The following is a 27800-nucleotide window of genomic DNA, read 5'->3' as shown; positions in this document are numbered from 1 at the left end:
TAACTGAGATGTTATTTATTCTTTATCATGATGTATATAATTGGTACATGTATCGTTAGAATATCACTTGTTCACAACTGGTCACCACAAATCTGAACGACAAAAGGATAGCGATTTCTCCAATCGAGGATTCTGCATCCAAAATAATTTTTGATCTGGTTCGAGTGAACCCTAAAAGAAAAATGACATCACATTTAAAGCCGATTCCGGCACTCCCACAATCCCACCACCATTGCTATAATCCGATTCCCTTGTGTCTGAAGTCTGAAATCCGCAGAGTTCAATCGTTGTTGGGCTTTGGGGAACATGGCCTGGAAGTCTCGCACTTTGTGACGTGGCCTCCAAATTTTTCCATCATGAAGATACGGATCCCAACTCGGAAGCCTTCCATTCTTCTCCCTCTGGACTACAGGAAGATAGAAGGTTGTATAAGACCATATCGACAGGTTAATCTGTTGATCCCAATAAAGCTTCCCCCTCTGGCCTTCCGTCATGGAACGTTGGAGAAGGATCATCTTGCGCTTTCACCGTTTTCATTTCATAATTCCCGCCATTTTGAGGAGAGAGTGTGTTGTTTTGAAGCGGAGTGACTGGTTTGGTACCATTCTCGGGGCACGAACCCGGCAGATCTCCGCGGAGAAAGAGCTGCCTGCTGGGGCATTGAAAGCAAGGTCGGGCGATTTCAAAAATCTCCTTGAATTCTCGATTGAAGTTCTCATTGAGGTAGCCATAGATGACCGGATTGGCGCAGGCACTCAACATGCCGGTCACGTGGCAAATCGCGTAGATGATACAGAACTGTTCGTGCGTTAGACTCGTCACTTTTGTGCCATCCTCTTGAATTCGATGGTTTTCGGTGATATCCATTACCTAGAACATGAATAATGGAAGATGAGATGCCTTCCAAGATAGAGTAAGTAAGGCAGGCAGCCTTTCTGTCATTTCAAGTGAATGTTTTGGAAGTCGGATTCGACAGCCCGAGATGATCCGGCGCTTTGAAGGATACAAAGGGCTTTCTTTGTATATGAAGGAAGGTGGGTGTGTTAGGAGATGTCATTCAAGATAGATAAATATTGAATAGGCATAAAGCCCGAGCTACGTACCTAAATACAAACAGAAATGATCAAATGTTCCTCGAAGTTGTTCCCCTCTTCCTCTTCGAAAAAAATGACCTCAACAATTACGTCGTCTTAAGGAGATGGACTTAAAGTTGAGCCTGGCCAAATGAAGTCTTTCCCTGGGTACTTTAATTGGAAGAAGCTCCCTTCATGTGCCAAGATTTGAGAGGTAAGTACGATCATCCTTAAAAGATCCTGGTTCTCAGTGTACCCACTCCACGACTCCCTTTTCCAATACACTCTTGGCCAAGTTCCCAGTCTCATTAACTGTGGGAGAGAGTCTGCCAATACTTATGGCAGTCCCTGTCCCTTCCAAACACGCCTCTTTCTTTGTGCCTTTCAAGAGACCTCGGTCGGTAAATGGATTGAGCCTGGACTTGAACGAAATTACGAGAACCACTGAACGATACAGACCAAATGATGTCTTACAGAGCATTCTGCTTGCAACTCTACATTTTTGGAAGTTGGTTCCGCCTCCTCCTTTTGATGGCAAGTAGTTGGACAATTTGCTTTGAAAATAGGAGCATCTTTACAACAAATTATACACTTTAGCCTCAGCCTAAATCGTTTCTTGAACCGAAGCAGTGCCCGGTCTTTTTTGATATGCGGAAAAAGTTTGATTTGCGCTCGCAATCATACGTGCCAATTGTCGGCATTCATATGCCTAATTGAAGTAATGGTGTATATTGACCCATTTTAGCCTCCTCTCTTCAGTCATCCCTTAATTGGGTACAGCGACAAAAAAGAAGCAAAGAACCTGAAAAAATAAATAGTTGGCGTTGATGTCATCTTGTCGAGAGAAAGCAAAGCGATGAGTGTGGCGAAACTTTTTCCTTTTGAAAATTTGCTGCATTTGTGCTCTAGAGGGTGGAATTAGAAGGAAATATTCTACCCCCTAACTTCTCTCTTATTCCAGGAACTGGCCAAAACCATCCGTATATCTAAGTTTTAAAGCTATTAATAATCAATTTGTGTCCTTGTGTCCTCCCATCCAGTGGGAAAAGAAAAAGGAAAGAAAATTTTTCCGTTGCTAATGTTCAAACTGCAGAGTGTCCCAACGTGTTTGCTGGTCCCACAGTGATGCAAAATCACATACATTTCAACTCAATTGCTAAAATCCTCAAAAAGTATCTTCAATGATGTAGTCACCAAACGTACTAAAACATCTTTTTATTCGCTTTAATCTACAAAACTGATATGTCAAGACAAATATTCATTATCGTCTTCTCATTTTTTGTCAGTACTGACATGCTCAAACATAGAGAACTCCATGGGTCAAAATACGAAGAATTTTCAAATTGATGTTATTGTGAGTGATCCATGGGGCATTAATCAAAGAAATGACCCTAAAGTCAGCTACTTTACACGTTGGAGTATAGAGACGTGTAAAGATTTGGGATTTCATCCTAGTGCGCCATCAGGTTCTACCATGAAGGAAGTGTCACCACACTTCTTACTGATGAAAAAAGTTGGCAGCAAATATTTTTTTCGTTCTTTTTGCTATTTTTGTCAATTACCATGTATTGCCATCTTTAGCAAATGAATGCTGGACTTGAATGGTTCATTGAATTGTCGAACAATTTGCTACGATGATGAACAATTTTATCAACGAAAATTTGGAAGCACTGGATGTGCTAAAATCATGGTAGTTCTTGCTGCGATTGTGGCGCAGCCTGACTAGCTCACACATATGAAATCCGATCCGGTACTTTACACGTCTCTATTGGCGAGGACATTCAGAAAGTGGCAGACATTGCACAAGATGAATTAACCCCTTGACAACAACTCAAGAAATGTCAGGCATTTGGGATTGTCTAGAAAAGAAACAAAGGTGAGGAAACCAATGTTTTTTAGCAAAGAAAAACAATCAACAACATATTTCATTCACATGTAGACAGCAGTGGTTGACCAAGATGGCATATCAATAATTTTCATATCTAGAGGATTGTTTTTGATTGTGACGACCTATAATCGGCCAAAATAGTCTGAATTGACTTCCGAACGAAAAGGAAATGCATTAAGCTTTGCTAAGGGACATAAAAAGTAGACAAATCAATTTAAGAAATGACTCATTTGATACATCACCGTCTATTCAACTTTTCCGTCGAACAAATGTCCAATTATCGGGCTTAGACTAAAACTTCTTCGAATATTCCTAGCCGGCAATATTAATCAATCCTATGTATTTTAAATCACCATTTATTAACAGAAAGCAGAAAGCAAAAATTTGTACTTTGAAGAATTGGATTTTTTGCCTTCATAATGATTCAGTAATGTACATTGATCATGAAACTTGGCAAATATTTCTTTATTTTCATACTTAGAGGAGTCATTTTTTTAAGTTGTTGGCACGGAAAATTTAGCCCTGCGAAGGGGCATTATTATCTTAAGTAATTGTCCACACTTGGGGGCAATCAGCTTTCCAGCTGTGTTTATTGGCCTAGAACTTCATTTACTCCACTCGTGGCAAGGTTCAATATTGCAAATTGTTTACAAAGTAAGTGCAATTCATAACTTTCTTTTCAAAATTAAATTACCTCATGTTGAAGCAAAATTCAATGGCCAAATGAAGAAATGAAGAACACTCCTGAGAATAAAATTATTAATACCCGTTAATGAGTTCTAAAAGAATTATGAAAGAATCTGAACTGTTATAGTATCTAAAATTTTGAACCTTTCAAGAAGGACATTTTAAAAAGTCAAGGTACAAGTTGACTACATTATTGTTAAGTGTTTTATTGAGAGGCTTGGCAATTGAGTTGAAATAAGTGCCATTTGCACTGCTTTAGAACAGGCAATATGGGACACCCTGTAGCTACTATACTCGTAGTAACAGGATGTTTGTAATGATATTGACGTGCCTGCATTACGAAACAAGCATTCCATGGCTTATTTCCATATCCATTGTCCAATGTTTGCACCACGTCTCGTCAACGTATATTGTGCAGGGCATAGTATTGTGCTGAATATTGTTCATTCCTACCGTTGACCCGTGTCGAATGCACGTAATCAACAGAATAGCATGGTAATGTAAATATTTGTTCACGTTTTAGTGATAACGGTGCGTGATCACATGGGATAGAATTTGAGAACGTTTGGGCCAATCAAGCGAATATGAAAGTGAGCAATTATCTGAATGAAGAATGTTCTAGAGTCATTACTATGTACTTTTTTATTTGTCTTTTAAAGGTATTGCAATGAAAATATGTTGGAGTAAGAACTAGAATATTCACAGTGACCTTTGCGAACAGGGTTGCGTTTTAAAGCCCCCCTTCATCATCGTGCTAAGGTTTAAAATGAACGATAGTCTGTTAGTGGTGACGCTTTATCTACACTGCTATTTGATCTATCTAGTTAAGTACTGAGTAACAAAAAGTGATGGGTGGAATCCAAAGAGGCCTACGAGGCAAAGTGTTCAAAGCGAAAAGCAAGCCCAAGAAATGCGGTACTTTCTGCGATTCTTTTTTATCTCCAAGCTGATTCCCCTTGAGCACTCCGATGCCTTAACTCAGAGCATAAACTCAAGAAAGACTCCTTTCCTTTCTTTAAAGGCAACAATGCAGTAGGTCTCATGCTCAAACAAGTGAAAACATATGTAAGCTGAACTATTCCTTAACCACAGTGAATGAAATCTATTCCCAATTTCGTCCGACATTGTGCTAAATTTGGCTTTTTAAACGAGCCAAAAACAGCCTTTGAACGGAAGATGGCGGTAGTTTCTATAATTGAAATCGAATATCGTGGCTGACAGAACATAAGAAATCACTAGACCTCGAAAAAAAAGTTAAAACCTGAAAAAAACTTTGAAACTTATTTTTCTCTTTTTGGCCAAATTTCCAATTTCTTCACATTTTAGAAAACTTTTGCCGTGTTATTGTCCTTTGGGTTCTTATCTGCTTCCTCTTTAACTTGTTGGTCCTTGTTTAGGACCTTTTTGTTTACTTCTATACAGCATGATCAAATGAAGGATTGAATCCTCAGCCAGAACCTTTTAGTATTATTTTTTTCTTTTTTTTCCACCGATACAGGGGATGAGATCCCCGGTAAGAAATTAAAAGATTTAAAAAAAATCGGGTAATCGGTTTGTGTTTTTAATGGCGTTACCAACTGCTGCAAAGTATTTTCTCCAGGAATAATCAAAAAGAAAACTTATGATTTTTCTAGCTGTTGCCTTTCAAACTCTAAACAATATTTGGTCTACTAATGAATTGAATAGATCAGATTCAACTCCCTTTTTACGGTTTGGAGGGAAAGTCTGCATAAAAAGGGCTTGCACTTGAGTTACATCTGTTGTCATGGTTTTGATCCGACCCAAAACTGTTTTGTGAACAAAGACACTCTCAGCAGCAAAACAGTAGGTTGCAAAAGAGAGTCAATTATTTACCATGACATCTGTATCAATTGACAACGCATCCTAATGTCAAACATTTCAAGAAAAAAAGTTAATTTCTGGTCAACTAAATTTATAAGCTTGTAAATATAGTTGGGTGCCTAGATTTTTCAATAGATAAAAATGCAACAAAGAGGCTAAAAAGGCCTAAAACGATTTTTTTTCTCGTTGTAGTAATTCATTTGCGTTATTGCAACTTTTTTGCATATTTTTACCTCTTTTGAACACTTTCACAAATTTTCTTCAAGTTTTCACATTTTTATGTTTTGACAATATTTTTGTGTTTTTGCAATTGCTTTTTTCGCATTTTTCACAGCTTTAAAGAAATCGGTTAAAAAGGCAACTTTTTTTTTCGAGGTCTAGTAATCACCATGGAGCCACACCGGCAAACTTTTATATGTTCTAAACGCATATTTTGATGTTCCATCCAATCAACGTGTCAAAAAGGTCCTCAAAAAGCAAAAAAACATCCAAAGCTGTTGAATTGTTTCAGACTGAGAAGAGAAGAAGTGAAGAGACCGAGATGTCCATTGCTGTTAATTCAATATCTCGTAGACGGAATATACTTTCGAATGCTCTGTTCAGAGCTGTCAGTGTTACAACGATACCAGTAATCTCGAGAAATCGAAGGAAAACATCGGAGACACAAGATAAAACAAAAGTACTCTCTCCAATTCTAGGACCTCATGCATTCATTTGGCCTGAAGCTTGTTTGATTTGTTTTGTATTTCAAATCCAACAGGTGGAAAGTTCAATACCAAAACCCACCTTATGTGAGGAGTAATATAGAAGAAGAGGAAGAAAACATTTTGCAAATAGCATACATTTTTCGAAAGTCCTTTTAAGAATTTCAACAACTTCACCCTTTGTTGCCAATTTTCCTGGAAAGAGATTTAGAAAAAGCTAATTGTTACTTTTTCTTAAAAAAGTACAATCAAAATAAGGATCAAAATTTCCCTGGCCAATTTCTTGAGAGTGAGTAAAAATGTGAAGGAATTTCCTCCCGTATTCCTTTTGGTGCAAAATATTTTTATCCCAATCGCTTACTAACATAACTAAAAGATAAAAAGGGGGATAAAATTCGAAATTTAATGGCGGTAATGTCTTTCTTTGACCATCAGCTATAAAGTTTTTCGAATCTGACTTTGCTAATTGTTGGTAAACCTGTGGTGTGATTGGAAATAGAACTCCATAATTGCGATCGTACATATCCACGGAATTGTGATGATCATCTTTAGAGCTTAACGATCGAGTAACTGTAACTGTTATTGATAACCTAGTGAAATTGAGTAATTGCAATAGTCACTGTTTACATTTGACATAAATATAATTGGTAATTCAAAAAATAACTGGCAAAGGTAAACCACTAACCCTATACCTAGAAATTTATCTCAACCAAGGACTGGACTTATTAGATGTCGATGCCATTAACCTTAATGAATGTTCCGTCCTTTTACCTGAAGGCCAACGTGTACTCTGTTCTCCATTCTTTTGATTGTTCTAAAAATTGTGATCCATTTCCACTGGAAAGCTCTCTCACTTTTTGTAATTAGAGCAAGATCATTGCCCAATCTCTGGCCAAGGCGCATCATAGCATCAACAAGTTTACGAGACAGAGTAGGTTTCTTAAGAAAACCGTCAGACTGATGTTTCTGAACTCGATTTGTAATACGAACACGTTGTCTCTTGCTCGGATGTGGTTCACTCCCGGATATCAATGGACTACTTCTCTGAATACTGATCAAATTATCAAACTTTGAACTGCACAAAAAGCCGAAAGTTCGGCCAAACTTTCGGCTTCAAAGACCCCGTGACAAATATCTCAGGACTAGAATTTGCACCTCAGCAAGCAGCTCAGTAATGATCCATTTGTACTGCATTGAAATCCGCCTCATTAAGAGAGAAGTAACACAATTTTGCAACATCCTTAAATGTATCGTACGAGGGCGTCCTTATCCAAAAAAAACATGTCAATTTGGAACACTGGAGAGTACAAATATTACCGAGAATACCTTCGGATCTCGACTTGTTTGCTTTTGTAACACATATCTCCAAACGGGTTAGCTCGTGTCCATAGTCAAATCATCTTCATATCTCATGTTAGTTGTCGTTTCCAGGGTGTGTATCATGCACATTCTGCGTTTACATACGCACACGATCAAACGACACCCGGGCCCAAACTCTCACATCAATTGTCTCTCGCTCATGGCCCGGGGGAATAAATGGATCGTTGTGTCGCTGTCATTGTGGAGCTTTCCTTACCGTATTCAATATGTTAAGTGGCAACCAGCATACGCAGAAAATGACTCCAACCCAAATCAATAGATTGGTTGTGCGTTTCATGCGTAGAATGTCGTTCTCAATGCGTTCCACCAAGACATTTCCAGGTCCAGAAGGGGCGACCACTCCTCCAACCTCATTGGTTCTTCCCAAAGTGACCGCGGTGTTCCGGCGGCCCCCATTAGCTGACGCCATATGGGTATTTTGAGCCAATTGGCTCAGCTTTTGCTGCATTCGAATACGAAGTTGGCCATAAATCTGGTAGTAAGCGATCGAGATGGTGATAGTGGGTAGAAGATATTGAATAATCATCGTTATTGACGAGTATACGAGTCGACCACTCTCGGGGAAGTCCTCTTTACAGGATTGGAGCTCATGAAGCCATCGGGGAATGATTTCCTGAAGCATACAGTTCAATCGAGCGTTCTCATCCACGGCATAGTTGGAAACTGTACGTTGAGCTCCGTTGGAGCTGCTGATATTCAATAGATGGGGACAATCGACGAATGTGGAATTGTCACCCGCATCCCCCGGATCCGTCGAGTTCGAGCTGGAAAACCAAGTGGTATAGATTTCTCATCAACTCGATTAATGATGGCAACTTTCCAAATGATTGCTAGCAAGACGCACAGCCTCGACGACCCTAGGGGTCGCGTTCCATTTGTCTTTTTTAGAAAGGAGAGGCAACTAGGGAGACTAATCTTGTTTCTTTCAAGTCTGAGCTGGAAATTGATATTACGTTTTTCCTACGTTGGTCTACGTACGTACTCGTACGTACTCGTACATACGTAGTACGTGTCTGCCAAGAGGACTGACTGACTGCGTTTACCTGTCCCCAATGATATTCATGGCTGCAGCCCAATCGTTCCAATATTCGAGCTTCTTCCAAATGGCCATAGGCGAGGCCAAAGCCAAGGCCAAGCCCCAGATCAGTGGAACGCATGCCAACATGGCCTTGATTCCCCAGGCCCCTTTATGAGGGCACACGATCAATTGACGTCGATCCAAGGCAATCGCCGTGATGCTGAGGGTGGAAACGAAAATCGAGGTGCCTTGAAGCAAGGCCGCGACTGGACATGCCGCAGGATAGTTTCCGAACTGAAAAGGCCAAACGCACATATTACTCAGACCTGGTCAAACTTTTGGACTCAGGTCTCATCTGGTGATTTCGAAACTTTTGGGGCCGTAATCGCCTTCGTCAATTGGCTTTCGGGAAAAAATGGTCTCATCTGCAGGTGTCACCCTTTGAGAAACTCCGAGACGATTTAAACCGAACCGACTCCAGCCCTTATAAGGAAACTTAAGTGCAGCATTGTACTCTTTTTTTTTATTTGCTTCTAGTAATTCTGCGTACACAAAAGCCCTGGCTGGAAGTTCACAAATCAGATGTAGGTGTCCAATTTCTTGTGGAAAACATGTTGTTGAGGCTGTTCAACCGTAATGTCAAATCCGGCTTGGAGGCTCCAGCACGCTGAGTATGCGGACTTAATTTTCAGCGAAGAACTTTCCCTCTTTATTTACAAACTTTCTTGAAAACCCTCGATAGCACTCGAGGAGTTGTGTCCTGACAAGGATAGAGCACATAAAGTAAAATCCATTAAAACAAACGAACCGTGACATTGTGTGCTTCCACATGCTTCAGATTTGACTTCGAGTATTTGGCTTCTATGAAAGGTATTTTGAGCTGTATAACAGGTTACAGGGTCTTTAAAGGTTAAAAATACTATTTTCATACTCAGACCTTAAATGCATGTGCAAAAGGCGTACGCAGCTATTTTCATTAAGAATGTCAACAATACATTTGGAACAAATAATAAACTATCTTTTCTACTACAAAAGGTATATTTCCACTCATTCATTCGCTCATAGCGACTTTCTAACACAACGCAAAGTGTCTTCATGAGTAATTTAGTGACTCCGGGACGCAGCCTTTCAATTCATGGACCATTCATTCAAGAGCAAAAATATGAAGGAAAGACCTAAGAGGCAATAGCATTTCAATTGAATCAGAATATTGTGGCTGGCACGGTCTCGTTTAAGGCCGGTATTGTCTCGTTTTTTTATCCCTTATACAGTTGAGACGAACGAGTAGCACGGGTGTGTTGAGCACATTAGCACAAAAAGATATGCAAATACTGCAGACTTTGGCCTTCTCTGATATGCATCAGCGCTCTGAACACAAGTTGAATGGAGCGGAAAAGGCGGTGAGGATCGAGGCCTTGCTTTCGTTTTATCTCTCTTCCATATCATACATCTGATCTCTACCAAACAAAAAGTACTTGGCACATCCTGGACGCACAAAACCCCATCATTAGGATGCGCCCACCCAAGCTTACCTGCCAAGTTTGATACAAGATCTCAACCAAAGTCAAGGGCATGGTGATCAGACACAACATAAGGTCGGACACGGCCAAATTCACGATAAAAACGTTCCTGGCCGTTCTCATGGCCACATTCCTCACCACCACGAGAATGACCAACAAGTTGCCGGTGGCACCGATCAGGATCATGGAGGCGTAAAGCAGGACCAGGATGGAGTACCACACATTGCCCACCCGGGCTTGATAGCGCCAATTCTCCACCATGGTTCGAATGACATTTTCCAAGACTAGCCATTCATTCATGACGGTGGTGGTGGTGGTGATGTTGGTGGTGCCTCCCGATGGAATGGACGTGGGAAATTGATCGTCGAGCATTTCGGTTTCTGCCACGGCCGTCATTTCTGGCTCTACAATGCCCATCTTATCTCGCTTGAAGGGTCGTTCAAGGCCACCGAAGGTGATCGCCAGTAGCGAGGTTGAATTGGTCTTGATTGATGAGACTGTCTCCGCTGATGGAGATGGTGCTCAACTACAAAGAAAGATAACGGAAAAAATGGATTCTCATTCAGCTCAGCGCAACTTGAAAAGCTATTAATATCGCTCCTTCGTAGGGGAAAGGACATGTGAGTGTTGACAGAATAAGGCACCTACAGAAATACTTAATAACCTTTCTAGACGAGAGGAAGTTCTATTTCCGATCATTAATAATGTAGCTTTTCTCGTCATTTCGAAACGGAAGCTCCCCAAAATGGCAAGTGGGAATAACATTGGACCCCATCTGGTGCCTCAACTAACAATGTGTCTGGTTTCCATGAAGTGAAGGTGTCATTCTCAACGTGGCACATGAGACCCCTTTTGAGTTTGCAGCTGGCTTGCTGGCTTGCTGGCTTGCTGGCTTGCTTGTTAAACTTGAATAGTGTACGTATTGTATTGTGTACCCAATTCATCACATTTCTGGCCATGCTTTTGGGCATGTATCGTTGATTATTCCCAAAAAATGTTTGCAATCTTAAAGGCACCACTTAAAGGTGCTGGGTTGGGAGCACAAAGATAGATACCATTATTCACAATGGTGCGCAATCGAGACCATAGGGGATTATGGAAAAATGACAATCTTCCCCTTTGAAGTGCCAAGCTAGCAACTGAATAAATCTTCTCCTAAGTAATTCTCGACTCTCATATCTCACGTAAATGCGAAGAAGAAAATAAGAAAAAGAAACCATAGATCACTTATCTCTTGAATGCTCTGTGAGAGAAAAGTTCCTGCATTTTCTTTTCTTTTGAGAAAGTCTTAGCCGATGATTCATAATCTCAGGTTTATGGATGGATAGAAAAATGGATCGTTCCATCTACCATTGCCAGATCCAACATATCAAGGATTTACAAATATATACTTTGAGACTAAAAAGCCGGAGAAGAAATATTCAATTTCTTTGGCAACCCTGAGAAAAAACTGCTTAACAGCAGATAAAAAACAACAGATACGATACAACACCATTATTTGTATTTGGTTTCCTAAGTAATAGCTGTCTAATTATCACATAGCACATCTTTGGGAGAACATCTGTACTTATGGTCTTCAGCGTTCATAAAAAGATCCAAATTAAAGTTCCACTTCACTTCTCCCCAAAAAGAAAGGTCTACCATTATACAGTATTCCATTGAGTTAAACATTTTTGCTTATTAACAGATATAAAAACTGCTACCAAGCCTAAGTACAATTTTTGGAACCTTTGTTCTTCACCAATTGCTCACCATTACAAAATTTTTGTTCGAAAACTTTGAAATATTTGCTTCTTGTGACATCTTTGTATTTTATTTTTTAATGGCTTCATTGCAATTAGAATGAGGTAGTTACCTCTCGAAACTTAAAACGAAGTGATGCATGCCACATTTGCATCCTGAGATAATGACTGGTATATCATCATGTACATCATCATCTTCATCATCTATCATGACGGTTTCAGAAAAAAACTTTGTTCAGTTCCAATTTTGCTTTGTGATTTTTTCTAGTAACAATTTGCTAGTTTGAAAGATATTTAAGAATAGAANATTTTGCTTTGTGATTTTTTCTAGTAACAATTTGCTAGTTTGAAAGATATTTAAGAATAGAAATGCTATGGAATCTGAAGTTTTGGATATTTGGAGTGTTTATTTCACATCTGACATTGGCACTTTTGGACTTCCACATTTGCAATTTTTTACACCTCTACTCAAGGATCTCTTCGCTTCTTTCGAATTATTAGAGGCATCACGTTTTTCAGAAGCGTAACATAAACGCTACAACTTACTTAGTGCAGTAGGTCCTCCATCCTTTCAATTCAAATTCTCCCGAGACCTTCGTGTTCTGATCAAAGATGGGCACTTTACATGATTAACAGGCAGTGCATTCGTTCTCGTCATTTCTTGATCTTCGGTAATGCAGACCATAAAAGGTAGGCAGACGCTAGGCTTTAATAGAATAATGAATACGAGACTTCAGAAGAAATGGGCTAGCAAGATAAATCGACCAAAACAACGAAGATTTGAATATTAGTAAGTATCTCTTTGACGTAGAAGTTGCTAGACGGACATTTGGAACATGTAAAAGCTTCGACAACGAGCCTAAGGAACGAGCCTGGTTTACAGATTTGGTATTTTATCCAGGTAATGACAACTCAAGAGAAAAACGCCGTGCCTCCGGTGGCAAATACGTACAAATAACCTTGAGAAATATGATTATTACAGAAGATTTGGGATTGGCAGCCATATCTCTCGTCTTTTGTTAGAACATCCGAAGATAACCGCTTGTCTCTGGCTCGAAACTAGATGAATATAAAAGAATCCCAAAACTTGCCAGTTCTAGTCCAACAGTACAAGAGATGATGAGAGCGTCTTTTTCGAATGAAATTGTACCAATTAGGCCAATCTTCTAGTCAGGCTGTAGCCTTTTCTGTTCCACCATTGGAGGCAATCGGTTACACGCGGCACAAGGAAAAAATGGAATCATGGTGTGGTTATTTCTGAGTCCAATTTCGAGCCCGCTCAATTGAAAAGAATCATGGAAAGACACTAAATGGAGGCCTGGAGGCAATCAATCACGCCATTTTTATGTTTATTTGGTTGGCTAGACAAATTCTTTGGTGGTAGAGATCCAATTGTGTTCCTATGGTGCCTATAGCTTGAACGTTACAATTAGAACTCCCAGGAATCATCATACCTCGCGCTTTTCGGGAAAGAGCCAAGGATGAAACCTAATAGGCCAAGTCTCTTAAGCTTCAGTGGTGCTCTCGTGTGCACGTTAAACATCGATTGCTTTCTTGGGCAGTACATTGTTCCTGCCATTAAATAAATGACGCAGCCATCTTGGATCAAAAACCAATCAAAACTGGAACGTGCTTAGCACGGGCAAATTGTTCCCAAACCAAACCATTTCGTTCGAAGAGATGAAAAAAGATTAGAATCACCGCAATCCCAATTGGGTTTTTGTGCTACCGCAAAGTGTCGAGTAGAATCAAGGATCGATCAGAAGAGGATTCTTAAACTGGCTTCTTTTGTTTTCGATATTGAAGAAAGCACGTAATTCATGGTTTGTCCCGAGAATTCCGCCTCATATATTTTGCAAGACCCCAGTCGCGACAGATAACCTTTAAATGAGTACTTATCAAATGGTAAAGATTTGTTATTACGACAGGCGGGAGTATCAAATCCATACCAAAAGATAAGCCACACAATTTTGAGTAGTTCTTTTTTTGTCAGGGTTTAGATGCGTTGTTTATATTGTGTGAATCATTCTAATAACAAATTGATGATTGATAGAAAAAAAGATAGTCGGAAACCGGGAGCCATGGTGAATGTAATTATCTATGTAATTAACTTCATGTTTTCCCATTTTATGCCAAAATCACAAATAAAAGAGTGCGGTAAACCATAAGGTACAGATCTTTTTCTTGGCACAAATACCTGAACCTTTTTTTCACATCTAGTTTTGAGGGGTTCTGACTAAAACGAAGAGAAATCATTTTGGTGCTCCATGATATATTCAAATTTTGGGAAACGCGTTCTTAGCTTCTGTTTAAAAAAATTAGGATATATCAAGATTTTTAGAACGTGCTACACAAGAAGTACCGCACATGTTCACTTGTTTATGACAGGCACAATGATGGAAGCAGTTTCCGGGGTGCCAAAATTCGCTACAGAATTCGCACGCCATTCCCGTATGCGCATATTTTGTCCTCATGAGACGAAAACGTATTACGCGAAATTGTTTCTTCTTGGGGGGCTCTTGGTAGGAAGTGCAAAAAATATGCAAAGAATTACAAATGCGCTCGCTCAACCGTAAAGTAATAAAGTAAATTCAGCCTTATTTCCAGCCCGCTTTGTGCTTATAAGTATTGCACGCCAAAGGGTTTCAGAATCCTAGTAAGCGAAGTGACATTTTATTTCCGTATAAGATCAAACTTGAAGTCGACCACTGAGGCAAGTGTTCAGCTTATTTTACATTTCCAATACACGGTTTCAATTTATTCTGAATCCTCAAGGTTTCATTGAAGCTTCTCCTCTAAGGGGAGTTTTCTGCAAGATCTGTAAAATATACGGGTCCAAAACGATACATCGCATTCTTTTCTTATTTGATCCAGCTCAGAGTTGGTATCCAGACCATTTGGAACATCAAACGGCATTTTCCCGTACGGAACCATTCCTACGCACAATTTTGCTTCGAATGGCGGTCGACCTTATCAGTGAACACAAATGGTGTCATGTCTAGTAGATCCGGTTACCGAAACCCACAAAGACAACAAATCAGGAAAATTGACATAAATTGTCAGCTATGCACTTAATATAATGTGATTTTCGGTGGCTTTGCAGATGGAATGGGCACTACAGACTGATCTGATTGGGCATACATATTGCATGAGCTCTTCTTGTCTACTGCATAATAATGAAATCAGGGGGAGTACATGGCAATCTACGTTTAAACCAGATTTTGAGGACCCCCAGAGTGGAAAACAAGAGAGAGATACTCTATTGGAAAGCCGAAAGCAAATCTGGGGAAGAAGCCCCTTACTGTCATTTACAGTACAGGCAAGTAAGTCAACATTCTATATAAGGAGCTTCAAATTGTGGACTGATATCCTGAATGGAACTCGTATTGCCAAAGAATAGACCCGTTGACAAGAAAGTACCCAATTATGAGGCAAAGTATAGTGGAAATTATTTCTGGTTGGTCCGACAATCTTGAAATTTTGTAAGGATAACAATAGCATAAGTTGCAAAGATGGCCTTCAAAGCTCAGACAAAACTGATTGAAATGTCTTCGGGGATTCGAAAACTTTTAAGAAACTTGGAAATGACATCGCAAGGAAAAACGACCGAATGTATAAGTCGTTGCTCACGAGACCTTGAAGTTAAACGAGGCGAGAGGGGGGTTAAAAAATCTGAGCAGTATTTGAAATGAAATACTATAAGAAGTATAGTCCACGTAACGCAGGATGAATTCTCCTTTGCTCTCTCATGTATACGTTGAATTAAGGTATGAAGTTTATCAAATTTTCAAGGACTAAGGGCATTCGTCATTGTGAGGATACACGGGAAGGTGGTGTATATAGTTTGTTTGATCACGTCTAGTTATTCTCGTCAAAAAAGCATGCCTTTGAATTGGTTTGACCTTCGGCTCTCTCTTGCGTTGGTTGACAATGAGTTCCACAAGGGGATGGACCTACTACGTATAAAAGAAGTATTCCGGAGATCCAGTCTCTCATCGGGGATGGACACGCTTTTCATGGTATTCTCTATTAATTTGTAAGTAGTTGCCATGTTTCAAATTGTCCGTATTCATCATGAACTTGAACACTTGGATCGCTTCTCCTCTTTTTCTTCCCACTTGTTCTTTCAAACGATATTCATATGAGTCGAATGGGGCACTCACCATTTTGATTGCTCGTCTCTGGATCTTTTCGAGTGCGTCGATATTTTTGCCACGAACTTCTAGAAATATGGACTCTGTGAACGAGCTTACCGCTAAATCGGCCTGCTCTTGGTCATAGCGACTCTGAGCCACTTTTCGAATGAAAGTGATAAAATAAGGAATGTAGATCTCTTCAATTAAAGGCAGGCCATTTTTGTATCATTTACTTGTAAAGGGGTTCGTTTCAAAGTTATATTGTCAAAAGCTTATGTAGCTGACCAAAAGCAGGCCGAACATTCGAATTTTATGTCGTGTTTACAACATAACCGTGCCATTGTTTTGGGCTCAATCTTGTGGCCAAGTTCATCTATTCAACCAGATCATGTGGTCCTATCGAGTGCTTATTTGGAATTAAGTGAACAGTTTAGGGGGTAAGTAACATTTCCTTCCGTTCGTAGTCCACATCTCTAGAAGTCTGTGCTTTAGCCAACAACGAATTCTAAGTGGGACCTCACAAAGTTTCCATAAAGATCGAGGACAACCTGTCTTGATCTCACAGAGAATGACCTTTTTATTTGGCGATGTGTCTTGATGGTTTTAAATTGTATGAAATGACTATGCCTAGGTGTTTGTGAGTGCATACAATTTCAAAACGAACCGACTTGATTGTGTACGTAGATGTGTCGGGGACTTCTTACTCCAAGATGCATCGTTTTGCACTTATCCGGATTGAAGTTCATGCCATTCTCTGATGGCTATATGGCTTGCAATGCGTTTATATTCGTGGTAATGTCAACGGTTGGTCTCCCGATTTTTCGGGCATTCCCAAAAATAGTCATGAAATTGATGTTTTGGATTCAAGTTGGGAGGTCATGAACCAGATATAGTAATAGGATGGACATTACTCAGTTAGGTCAACGTAAACCTCTTTGAAGCAAAATTTGAACCCTTAGTAGGTGATGATTAGCAGGTAGGCGGATTTGATAGTGATGCTTTAAATCTCAATATGTCAGTTTTCGGTGATCAAACTAACAATCAAAGGCAAACAGAGGCAAATTTTGCAAAAGTGAAAACGTTTTCGATTTTTTGGACTCGGTAGTTCTCCTTTTCAGCCTTTGGTATCACAAAATGAAGCGTTAGATTCAAATGAAGTGTTTGTTACAAAAAAAAGAGGCATGACTTCACATAAGTAGAATGTGCGTTAGGAACTCGATGCAATATACTCATGAATATTCGGAGTTGCTAACAATATTTTCTGCACTGACAGTTTATTGAGTAATTGGCAAACCTTGGTTTGATATTCCTATGGGAAGCCAATACTAGTAGAGTTTCATACAAATCATTGTGTATGATTCCGACGTATTTTTCCTTCAGTTCTCATTTTAGTTGCCTTCAACACGGAAATGTCAAATACACATCTTCATTCCTTTTGACAGGAATATTGCCTTTCAGCAATGACTATTCTGGATAAGGCATTGTGTCACCTGATTCATGGCCCATAAATCTTTCTTTATAGATCGCGTTGATAGGACTAAGAGTTACGATAGATCAATCAATCGATCAAAAGTGCATCAGGAACTTCAACGAGGTTAGCTCTACCAGGGACGGCTACCCCCTGGCTCTACGTAAATCTGTTATCGGGATGCAGGTCAGGAAACAGCGGTTGCACTGTCAAGGCTCTGGATTCCTAAAGAAAATATTTTGTCCAATTTACGAAAGTTTTTTTCCCGCCAATCTTGCATCTACGGAGAAACTTATTCCATTTAGGAGCTTTAAAAAACCAAATTGGACAACGGCCCTCATGTTCCAAGTTTTATCAAAGCAGCTCTGTTGAGTGTAAACCACAAGCCCGTTGTTACTTCTTGGAACAACGGGATCGTAAAAAAAGCTCTTAACTAAGTACACATTATTTGTGTCGCTTTCGAACAGCTTTTAGCCGAACAAAGAGCCCAACCCGTCCACAAACTGGATCCCGCTTTCTTTATTGGGTACCTTTGTTTACATGCTACTCCCAAGGTGTTCAAGTATGTTTGACGAGCGAAGCACTCATTTTCAAGAGGAATTTGTGCTGGCCTGATCCACCTAAAGGATAACTCTCGATCTCGTCATCAATTTGTCGCTTTGTCCTTGGAACATCGCAGATAAACTTCATTCAGGGTTTGATGATGATTCATTGATGAGCTCAGACCTCTTCCTCTCCTAATTCAGGGCTTGGTCTTGGTTCACGTTGTCGTTGGACAAGAACTTTTATTGCAATAGTCGAGTGTCTCAATATTTATTCAGGGCGCGTTCATATAGAACTTCCTGACACCAACATCACTGGTCTGCTGGTCCTGGGTAAGCCCAAAGTCAATTCCAAACAAGGCTTGGAGCGTTTTTGCGGGGAGGATATAAGCTCCAAATTAATCGCGAGGCCTTCTTTAGACATCAAAACCATGGGACCTTGTCTGTTTTGACAACGTCCTAGAAGTTTCGAGCACCAACTTCCTACGTGCGTGCGTCGAATGAATTCCTTTCATCTGGTCTTTTTTGTTGGACCTACCCGCTTAATCCGCGGAAAAGCAGCCTTCTCCCAATTGTCCCAAGAGAACGGAGGCCTGGATTTTCCCACCGATTTTCTGCCCATTCAAGCAGGACATCGTGAACTTTAAAGTCTATTGGAACCTTAAGGATGAATGAATGAGTCATCCAAATGACAAGTGGTTATTTTTCAGGGGTGGAAGCGTGTACGGCAAAGGCGAGTAATGAAAAATTATATGGAAAAACAGAGTGGACCACCCATCAATAAATTGTACAACTGGGTTTATGGTCTGAATATGTGTAGAACCTGGACTATTTCCCTCTTTGGTAGTTATTTGTTGTGTATGATTTATACCATGCACAAGATGACGTGGTACTTCTTTTGCGTCGTGAAACTTGACGTAGGAACTCAATAGCTGAAACTCTAAAGGACTTACAAAATTCGTTCACAGCATGCAAAAAATGCATTCAAAAGACATTTTGAGCTTTGTTCACATTTTTTGGCCCTCAAAACTTTTTCCCCCAAATCCACTTGGACTTTTCATGAAAACACGTGTGAACTTTTTCACTACCAGTTTTGCGTATGATATAAGCCTCAACATTATTTTGCCAACTCAGCTTTGGATCACGTTAAATTTCCGGCATGCCACAATGTATTCAAAACAAGGCATAAACCGACAATGAAAACCTTAAATTCAGGTAATGGCGCTCTTTTTGTTTGTAAGTTGAGCCATGAATCTAAGGTTTTCGTGAACCATTAAGAGCTGAATGGTAGAGAGTCTTCCATTTTACCCAGGGAACAACTTTTCTTTGCAGACACCAATGAAGCAGGAATGTGATATCTTGTTTCAAAAGTCCAATCTTTTAGAAAGGATCCGGTTTCTTTACTGCGTTCTAAAACTTCATAATTGGATCTCTTTAGTCCATCCAATATAAATGATGCAGACTTTAATAGATGACATGAACTCGTGATTTCTTGAAAACGGATGTAGGAATGCCATTGAAACCGATGACAAACGAATTCCTTCTCAAGTTCATCGAAGAACATGATATAAGGCACATTTTCCGTTTCTTGGAATACTTTCATGAAAAAAAAGTATCTGCATGATATTCTTTTTCCAAAACAATGAAGAGCAATTTGTCGCCCTCTTTTCATGATAAAATCGATGCGATAATGAACGTTCTTTTTACTATGGGCTACGTCATACATCAGTAGTACAATAGTGTGTTTCTGTTTCTTTTCAAAATGAGATTTATGCGTTGAGAGCATTTTCTTGTTGGCAACTCTTTTGCACCGGAGCACGGCCAGGCCTTCCCATAAGTCATCCTGAACCCAAAAGTTATCATTCTCATTTTCCCAAATGTCTCGTACAATTATGCAGTCTTCCCTGGATCATTCTTTATTCTTGATCTAGAAAATCTTGCTCTCTTAAATCATGTCTTGACACTCATTTTTCCTCTCAGGATGGGCTCGAAAAATTGCGCCTCCAGATATAGAGTGCATATATCAAAAAAACTTTGAAAGAGGTCAATTTCATTCCTGGGTCTTGGTGGGGCTAGATAGTATGCATTGTTTCACCAACCAAACTTCATCGTCCAAGCAGCATCCAAGCCCAACTTGGGAACATCATAATGGTTCCTATCGGGGGGAGATTAGGCCTCGGCAGTGGGCCAAAGAGGAGAAGAAAGCAAGCAACCATAATTAGATTCATCAAACGCTCTCGACGTATCCAACCCAACATTGTGAGCACCCCTCTAGTTACATGTAGAACACACTTCCTCCGAGAAGCGAATGAGAGTATGTACTCCTCATGTGGTACAGCAGTACTCTATGTATGTAAATACAATACGTACGTACGAAAAGCACGGCCGAACACTAACTTTATTTTCAAGATGGCAACTTTGCTTCCTGTCCTACTTTTCTTTGGATTCGACACTTCAAGATCGACTTGGATGGGGAAAATGGGGCGAGAATGGTGTGCATGCATTGCATACAGTATGTATCCGCGAATGCAGTAGTAAATAGTGTATGTTAATGTGAGTGTGATGTCAGGAAGTACAAGTAAGCCTTTGACATGAGACTGCGACAGTTGTCGGGTCTTGACCAAATAATTTCAAGTGGCGGATAGAATAACAATGGAAACCACGGACTTGACATGTTTATCCGTTGGTTGGTTGCAAGGAATAGACCCCGGGGGATTCGACACATATCCACGATACATCGGCGAAGAAATACACATCGCATCATTAGAAAGAAGACGTCATGTAGTGGTTAGCCCAATCTACGCTCATGAGAGAGGTCCCCGATTCGATTCTCCTCCCCGACCCTTCTCAAGAAAAATTTAGGCACTAACCACACCCACAGGCGGAGACCCAGCCTGATACGGATATGACAACGATTTTCTAAAACGCACTGAAGGACGATGTGATGGCTGGCTTCTCTAGCGAAACTCAACCCTCCGACCTTGGCATCTTGAATACAAAAAATGGAAAAAAGAAGGCGTTCTCGGCCGCTTCATCATCGTAGTGAAAAACTCGATCCTTTTGAAGTCTGACATCACGTCAATCTAAGTAAATACCGTCAATGCTTTTGGAGTGCATACTTGGGAAGTTGTGAGCCCTTGCGTTTTTTTTAATTACATTATTTCAGATCAATTTTCATGAGCACAACATCTTATCATAACGTCAAGCGAGAGTGCTCGTTAAGATTTGATAACATCATTTCTTATTTTCTCTTACTCGTTGGTTAGGCAATAGAAAATCTCATGTATGCACAAAATACAAATACATGTTTCATTTTCCTCGCCATCTACCTCCAAATAATGCCCGACGGTCTTGTCCAATATTGAGAGATTATCCCATAGCTGTCTATAGACTAAAACTCTGATGGCAGTTTTGTGATCCAAAAGCCTACATTTTTAGCAATCATAATAAAAGGTTTAAATAGACCGCTATCATCATCTCACTAAAGATTAAAAATGGAAACTAACTTGATTTCCCCCACTGCATACCGATATTGCTTTCGATTTATCTCTTTTCTTAATCCAGAACCCAGATAAATATAAATCTGTTCGGCATTGGTTCGAATCTGTGTTAAACCATTTTCTATTTAATCTTACTTGACTCTTCTTATTGCTAAATCTCGGGCGTAAAGATATTGCATCGCTTGAAAATTAGGTCAACAACGTGATTCATTCGCTTATTAGCTGGTCCACGTTGTTCGTTGCTAGAGGAAAGGCTATTGCGTGCTCCATTCATCTGGGACGGTTCGATTTTCAGCATTCATGCAACACGTTTCGAAGTCATGTCAAATAGCCACTCGAAATCTCGGACATTATGCTACAACAACTCTAATATTTGTACGACGAATTTGTTCAGATTGAGCAACGCCGTTCAAAAAGTTCGAAAGAAGTTAAATAAGAAAAACCAACTCTCTATTGCGAGATGCAAATCTCATTGGATATAGACAATATAATATAGTTAGATATATGATTGTAAGTGTAGTTTTTGTTGACATCTTTTGGTTATTGGGGCCGAGGGTGGTCGCCATTTGAGGCGAATTTCCACCAGATGACCAGGGTTTCAGGTTTAGATGGGTGGGAGACCTGGGATCGAACCCACGAACCCGAGTCCAACTCGGTCACGCATTAGTCAATTGCGCTACAACCATCTTTCATCAGGGATTTTTCTTAACTCTTTCATTACTGGACTTACACTTTGGGTCTGATTTTCGAAATCTTGTGGAGCATCATCGATATAGTGTTGTAAGTCCATCTTTAACACTGTAGTAGATTATACCCAACAATGTAGAATCTACATTTATTTAAAATGTTTGTTTTTGTTACCCATTCGGCTTGAATTCACGAGTTAATTATCAACCTAAGTATACTTTCTGTGCAGAGGAAGCTTAAAATGCTAATTGACTTGGCTGTTTACGCATGCACATATTCCTCATACATTTCCTGATAAATACTTTTGGCTGGGAGACAATGAGAAATTACAACAGATCAATCGTTTGGGGATTTGAGTCAAGATATAACAAAAACGGGAAAAAATGAAGAATTCGATGTCGCACTGTTCACCATGTGTAAAAGCTTCCGATTACTTTTGGACACATGCCCTAAGATGGATTAACATTGAACTTCTTTGAAGTGATGTTAATTTCCATGAAATTTTCCAAATTTTCATTGGAAATTTTTGAATGAAACTCTTTGTCGTTGCAACTTTTGGTTCCAAAGTTTTTGTTCTTGATTTTTCTTAATTCGGAAGTCCTATGAATGGAATTGATTGTTGGTGGGATTTGATGAATTCATTTTTCGATTCTTGCTTCCAAAATATACAGAAGTGACCTTAGCATGGCCATGAAGGGCATTCTACCCCAATCGTTTGCCTGCCATCCAACTGTCATGTTAAAAGTTGTGAAAAGTATCCGTTACAAATCCAGAAATACAAGCTAAACAAGAGGTTTAGGTGCTTCAGCAACCCAAAAAAACGCATCACATCGGTCACCTTTTTTTCTTCAGGCTGAGGAACTACTTCTTTTAGAAGGAAGAAAAGTTCAGCTTCTTTCTTGTTTAAATCAACTCGACCATATTCAATTCAGATTTATCTTAAATTTGTCCAACATTATGCAACGCTTGATGTTTAGAAAAGTAGTTTTAAAACAGCAGATTGCAACTTGCCTTTTCGAAGATGTCGTTGGCACTTTTCATTGCATTTTAGGCCCTTTTCCGTACCACTTATTTCCCTTTCGTGATACTTTTTATTAAGCTCATATTCCACTTCTTACTGACTATTCTTCGACTATTTTCTGTTGTTTGCGAAAGAACAGTACCACCGAGTTCATCCGCCAAGTTCAAAAAAGATTTTGGTCCTCGAATAACCCACCTTTCACATGCTGCGAACTCTGTACGATCCATTAAAAAGCCTTGAAGGGCTCCGAACGCCTCAATGGTGGAAATCGGATTTGTTTTCTTACAACCACCCATCACATGCTGTGTTAAAAGTAGAACAAGCGAGATGGAGCAGCGGGGTTTGGTCAAGGAAATAAACGATATCCGCGATGGTTAATAAAAATACATGGCCCGGGGATGATGGTTGGAGCATGTGAATCCCACAATATTCTATGGACTTGAAGAATCGTCTGAATGTATGGAATTACCATGTTCGGTGGTTTGAGAACGAGCCAGATTCAAGTTCTGGCTCTCGCACATCTCAAGCAAGACCCACTCCATAAAACCTCGACTTGATTAAAAAAGCAGAAATTTCTGCATTTATGCACGAGGTTTAACGGACTGGTGGAAAATGGTTCATAAAGGCACGTCTTGTAGGGCGGGCATGGAAGGATGTACTTCCATGAATTGCTTGGCCTTGATTTCGAAAATAACGAAAACTCAAATACCCACATTTTACAGTTCACTAGCTTCAAAGAGAAGCCACGGAAACGGGAAGGTAGAAGGTAGGTTGGTTGTAGAAGATTGGTTCGTTGTTCCACGGACTTCTGAATAAAAGATGGACTCGACTCTGAGGCTGATTTAGACCCTTACGGGCATAGGACAGTGTAGTCAGGCCAGTTCAGCCTGCAATATACTATCTCACAGCAGCCTTAGATTTGACCAGATTGGTTGGGTTATAAGCTTGGCATTATGAAGTGAAATAGGCTGAAAAAGCCACTGGGCCTGCTTGCCTAGAGTGTTCTCTTTCAGGTTTTATCTTTTTCCAAGGCGAGGGAAGTCTATCAATCTCTTTATTGAAAGTATACGAAAAATCGAAAAATACGATAGTATTTCAACGAAGTTGGTCGGAAAAAATCCTTCAATTACTTATTACAAATTTATTTCAAGGTTATACAATGATGATCTATAGCAATGAAAAGGGAAGTTTGCTTTGGGTAATATAGTGTTTTGATAAAAAGCATGGAAGAACAAGATTCATAGTGGTTTCTCAATGTGTTCTTAGAGTTTAGGATTCAGCATCTTCAATTCAATTCAATGCTTGAGCTTCTTAATTGAGGATGAACTTCATGTGCAAAGTGAGGTACTCATTTCTAATCAATTATTAATATTACACTTATTATATCTACCTGTTTGGGATAATATGAATTTGATTTTGTAACATCCATCTTGTAATGTTAAATAATTTATTTTCAAACCTTGATCCCGCCATATCATGATGCCATCAAGATCTTATTTCGGGGAAGACGTGAAAAAGTGGGTTTATCTCACTTTCTTACTTCCATAATCATCCCGTTATTCTCCCAGTTCGTGCTATTACCAAAACTTACATCTTGCAATTGCCAATGTATCAATTGTCGCAGATTTGAACTTTAAAACACGGAAATTTGCAACTTTTACATTGTGTAATACTATTAAGAACCACCTCATAATAGAGGGTCCCAAAAATTGGCAACCTATCTCGATGATTTTTTAAGTTTATCTCATCTTTGTACTTTCCATAGAAAAATATGGACAGAAATTTATGATAAGGACCATTTCTTCCAACGAACAAGGAGACAGACAGCTTTTGTCCTCCTATGGGGTCAAAACCTGTTGGCTGTGCGCCATCCAAGTCTTCTTGATGTCCATGGTTATTCTGTGATCATTTTATCTATCATACAGGTCGTTAACCGGTGGTTGCCGGCTATCTTTGATGGCTCCTCGTTCCATATTTTAAATAAAATCAAGAACATCCTTGATAAGATAATCTCAAGTACACTTTTGTCCTATCCTTCCTTTGTCTTTCTTGGTTAACCAAGACTCATCCAAAATCGAAAGACGCCCACTTGAAAAAAAGGATGTACAGTGGAACCAACCACTCTGTCCTTCATCGAGCGCTATGTCCTTCGATCCTCCAAATACAGCAAGTGGAACACCTCGTGATAATAAAATGTATTGCATTTTGGGAGCTCTTTTGATCCAGCGAATAACATTTGACGAAATACAAGTACCGAGGACAATAGATCGAGTGAAAAGCTCAAGGCAAGGTAAGGCTGTCTTAATGACACATCAAGCCAACCGGAGACACAATCTTTATGTTTGTCGCACAGGGAATTGGGCTCCAGAGCCATGGCCGTGCATGGTGATCCCTACCAGGGTCGGAATCTGGACCATTCATTCCTTTCACCACAGAAAACGATCTGGATGACAAGAACATTTGTCATGTGGTAGAACCGCTGGAACCCTTATTTAGGACATTATGTTTAGATACATTAATGGCAAGGTGTGGCCAGATAATCTCCTCAAGCTATTTGCTCAGCATAGCTTTGTATTGATTTGAAGTGAGGGTACTGAACCTGACGAAGCCCAATTGCCAGGTGATATCGTTACATTAAGCGGATGTGGAAAAAGAACATGCTCGTGACAAGTACACGTATCGGGCACAAAAGACTGTAGTTGTCTTCAAGCTCCTCGTCGAACCATTTTTATGGGAAAGTTAGAATGAAACGCATCGTTGTTTTTGTTTGGATATAATAAAAACGAGCCTCCCAAACAAACACAGCCAGCTTGGGTAATACAAGCTAAGATACCTAAGTTTGATAATCACAATTACTCTGCTAGTATGGATGATTTGCCCTTTTCATTTCAGGCAAACAAGGAATTCAGTTGGCGATGAATCCGTAACCAAAAAGCAATTTCAACTTGAAATCCACTAGTGTAAGCAAACGACGAGCTGATGGTTGGTTATGGCCCATTTTTGCAGATGAATTGTTCAAAGGGCCCAGAAATTACGGCGATGACTTAATCTGGTTTGTAAGGAGGAAAGTACGAAAGCAAGGGCAATTACATGCTTAAAAGATATTTTAAAAACCCAAAGATGGCAGCATCTTTGAATATCACACGATATACGTAGCATTCTTTTGCAACCAAAAGAGCCTCTAAATTACGACGAAATATTTCACAGGGGGCACCAAGGACATCAGGTAAGGACTTGCTTGACAGGGTTAACAGACTACCTCATTCTCATTCCCATTGAGTGCAATAACCACGCAAAAGCGACTTAAAGTAGCTTCACAAAATTTGCTCCTGTATCTTCGGCAGTGGAACCTGTCGAAAAAAGACACCACCTTTGCAAACAGAAACCACACCTTAACAACTGTCACCCACCCAACCGCTCTACATTCTGATCGACCTGTGCCTCTTCTTAGTGGATACTTTGCGGTTGAACGTTGGCTTAATCGGTTGATCCTGACCAAGGTTCAAATGTTCATGTGCAAAATTTTGATTTGAATTACTGATCGATTAGTTCTTCAACGGTTAATTCCGGCTACCTTCTACAGTATCTCTTTTCAAGAGAGAAACCCCAGCTCTACTTAGAGTCAAACATTAAGGGTATTCCATTGTTGCCTCGTAACTGAAAAATATTCTCAGTTACCTAGACCTTGGTACATTTATGAATGCTATAAACTGACAGTTTTGGCAAGTCGAAGACCGAGGGTCGAACATTTGTCTTTGATGCCTGGGACTACCGCACAAAGCCACCTTGATTGGAGCTAATTTGACAGGATACAACAGTTTTGGGCTTTGTGGTTTCTAGTGCTAATTGTGCAATCACTAAGTGGGACTTGGATGGGGTCTTGTTCCCCCTTTTTAGGTCATCTGAGTGGCCATCAAGTCTCCACTCGGTGTATTCAAGTGTCTGGTGTTTGATCCGTAAGTAAAGGCTGATTGAAGAGTGTGTATGTTCATTTTGGGACCAAGTGCTTTAAACACGGCTTCTCAAAGCTAAACATTTACTTAAGGTTAATGGAAAGGGGGGACAAGCAGGCTGCTAAGACTTCAATACACAAAGTAAGCACTTCCAATGCTGTCTTCAAGGTCCCTTTTGTCAAAATCAATGTAAAGGTTTTCGAGTGCATGATGTCGTGCCGACCGCGGACCAAGGCCCCACAAAAACCAATTTCCCCCGACGGTTTCATATCAACAGTCACAACCACGAGCATTGACGAGACCTTGTCGAAGTTCCTTACCTTCCGTGAACCCGCAAGGAGCCACAAACTGCAGCGTGTCACACAAGAGAGCACCGATCTGTCAGAGAAAAGCATTTATTGGATGCCCTCTCTTGATCCCTTGGATTGTTTTTCTTGAACCGAATTCCCACCAAAGAACGAGATGTTGCGTTTTTTGCTTTTACCACATGAAAAGCAAGTTGGCAACTGCTTCTCAACGGTGGCTGCTTGTTCCACCTCATTGATCGGGCGCCTCGGTCCCCCACCTTTTTCCCCCATTGGGCTTTGAGGAACCGCTGAGGACCGCGCGCTTTCCCTTTGGAATATTGACCGAGGAAGA

General features: G+C 40.0%; 1 protein-coding gene across 1 annotated transcript; it reads right to left on the bottom strand.

Annotated features, from left to right (window-relative positions):
* On the bottom strand, positions 1–27665 carry LOC131880028 (neuropeptide F receptor-like). The gene is made up of 5 exons (XM_059226524.1): positions 27482–27665; positions 10125–10638; positions 8618–8886; positions 7771–8338; positions 1–870 (listed from the first exon to the last, which is right to left on the bottom strand). Exons 2-5 carry the CDS (start codon positions 10527–10529, stop codon positions 448–450), a joined length of 1665 nt encoding a protein of 554 aa, XP_059082507.1. The 5' UTR covers positions 10530–10638; positions 27482–27665; the 3' UTR covers positions 1–447.
* Between the last annotated feature and the right edge of the window lie 135 nt (positions 27666–27800).

This window comes from Tigriopus californicus, chromosome 5 (genome assembly GCF_007210705.1).
Source record: "Tigriopus californicus strain San Diego chromosome 5, Tcal_SD_v2.1, whole genome shotgun sequence".
Taxonomy (NCBI): Eukaryota; Metazoa; Arthropoda; class Copepoda; order Harpacticoida; family Harpacticidae; genus Tigriopus; species Tigriopus californicus.
The sequence above is the reverse complement of the archived record's forward strand: the minus strand, read 5'-3'. Positions and strand labels throughout refer to the sequence as shown.

Excerpts from the sequence above, each read along its gene's own strand:
- LOC131880028 (XM_059226524.1), bottom strand. The coding sequence starts at position 10,529 with ATGGGCATTGTAGAGCCAGAAATGACGGCCGTGGCAGAAACCGAAATG. Across the intron at positions 8,887-10,124 it reads TCTTGTATCAAACTTGGCAG|TTCGGAAACTATCCTGCGGC; the intron begins GTAAGCTTGGGT and ends TGGCCTTTTCAG. Across the intron at positions 8,339-8,617 it reads ATGAATATCATTGGGGACAG|CTCGAACTCGACGGATCCGG; the intron begins GTAAACGCAGTC and ends TTGGTTTTCCAG.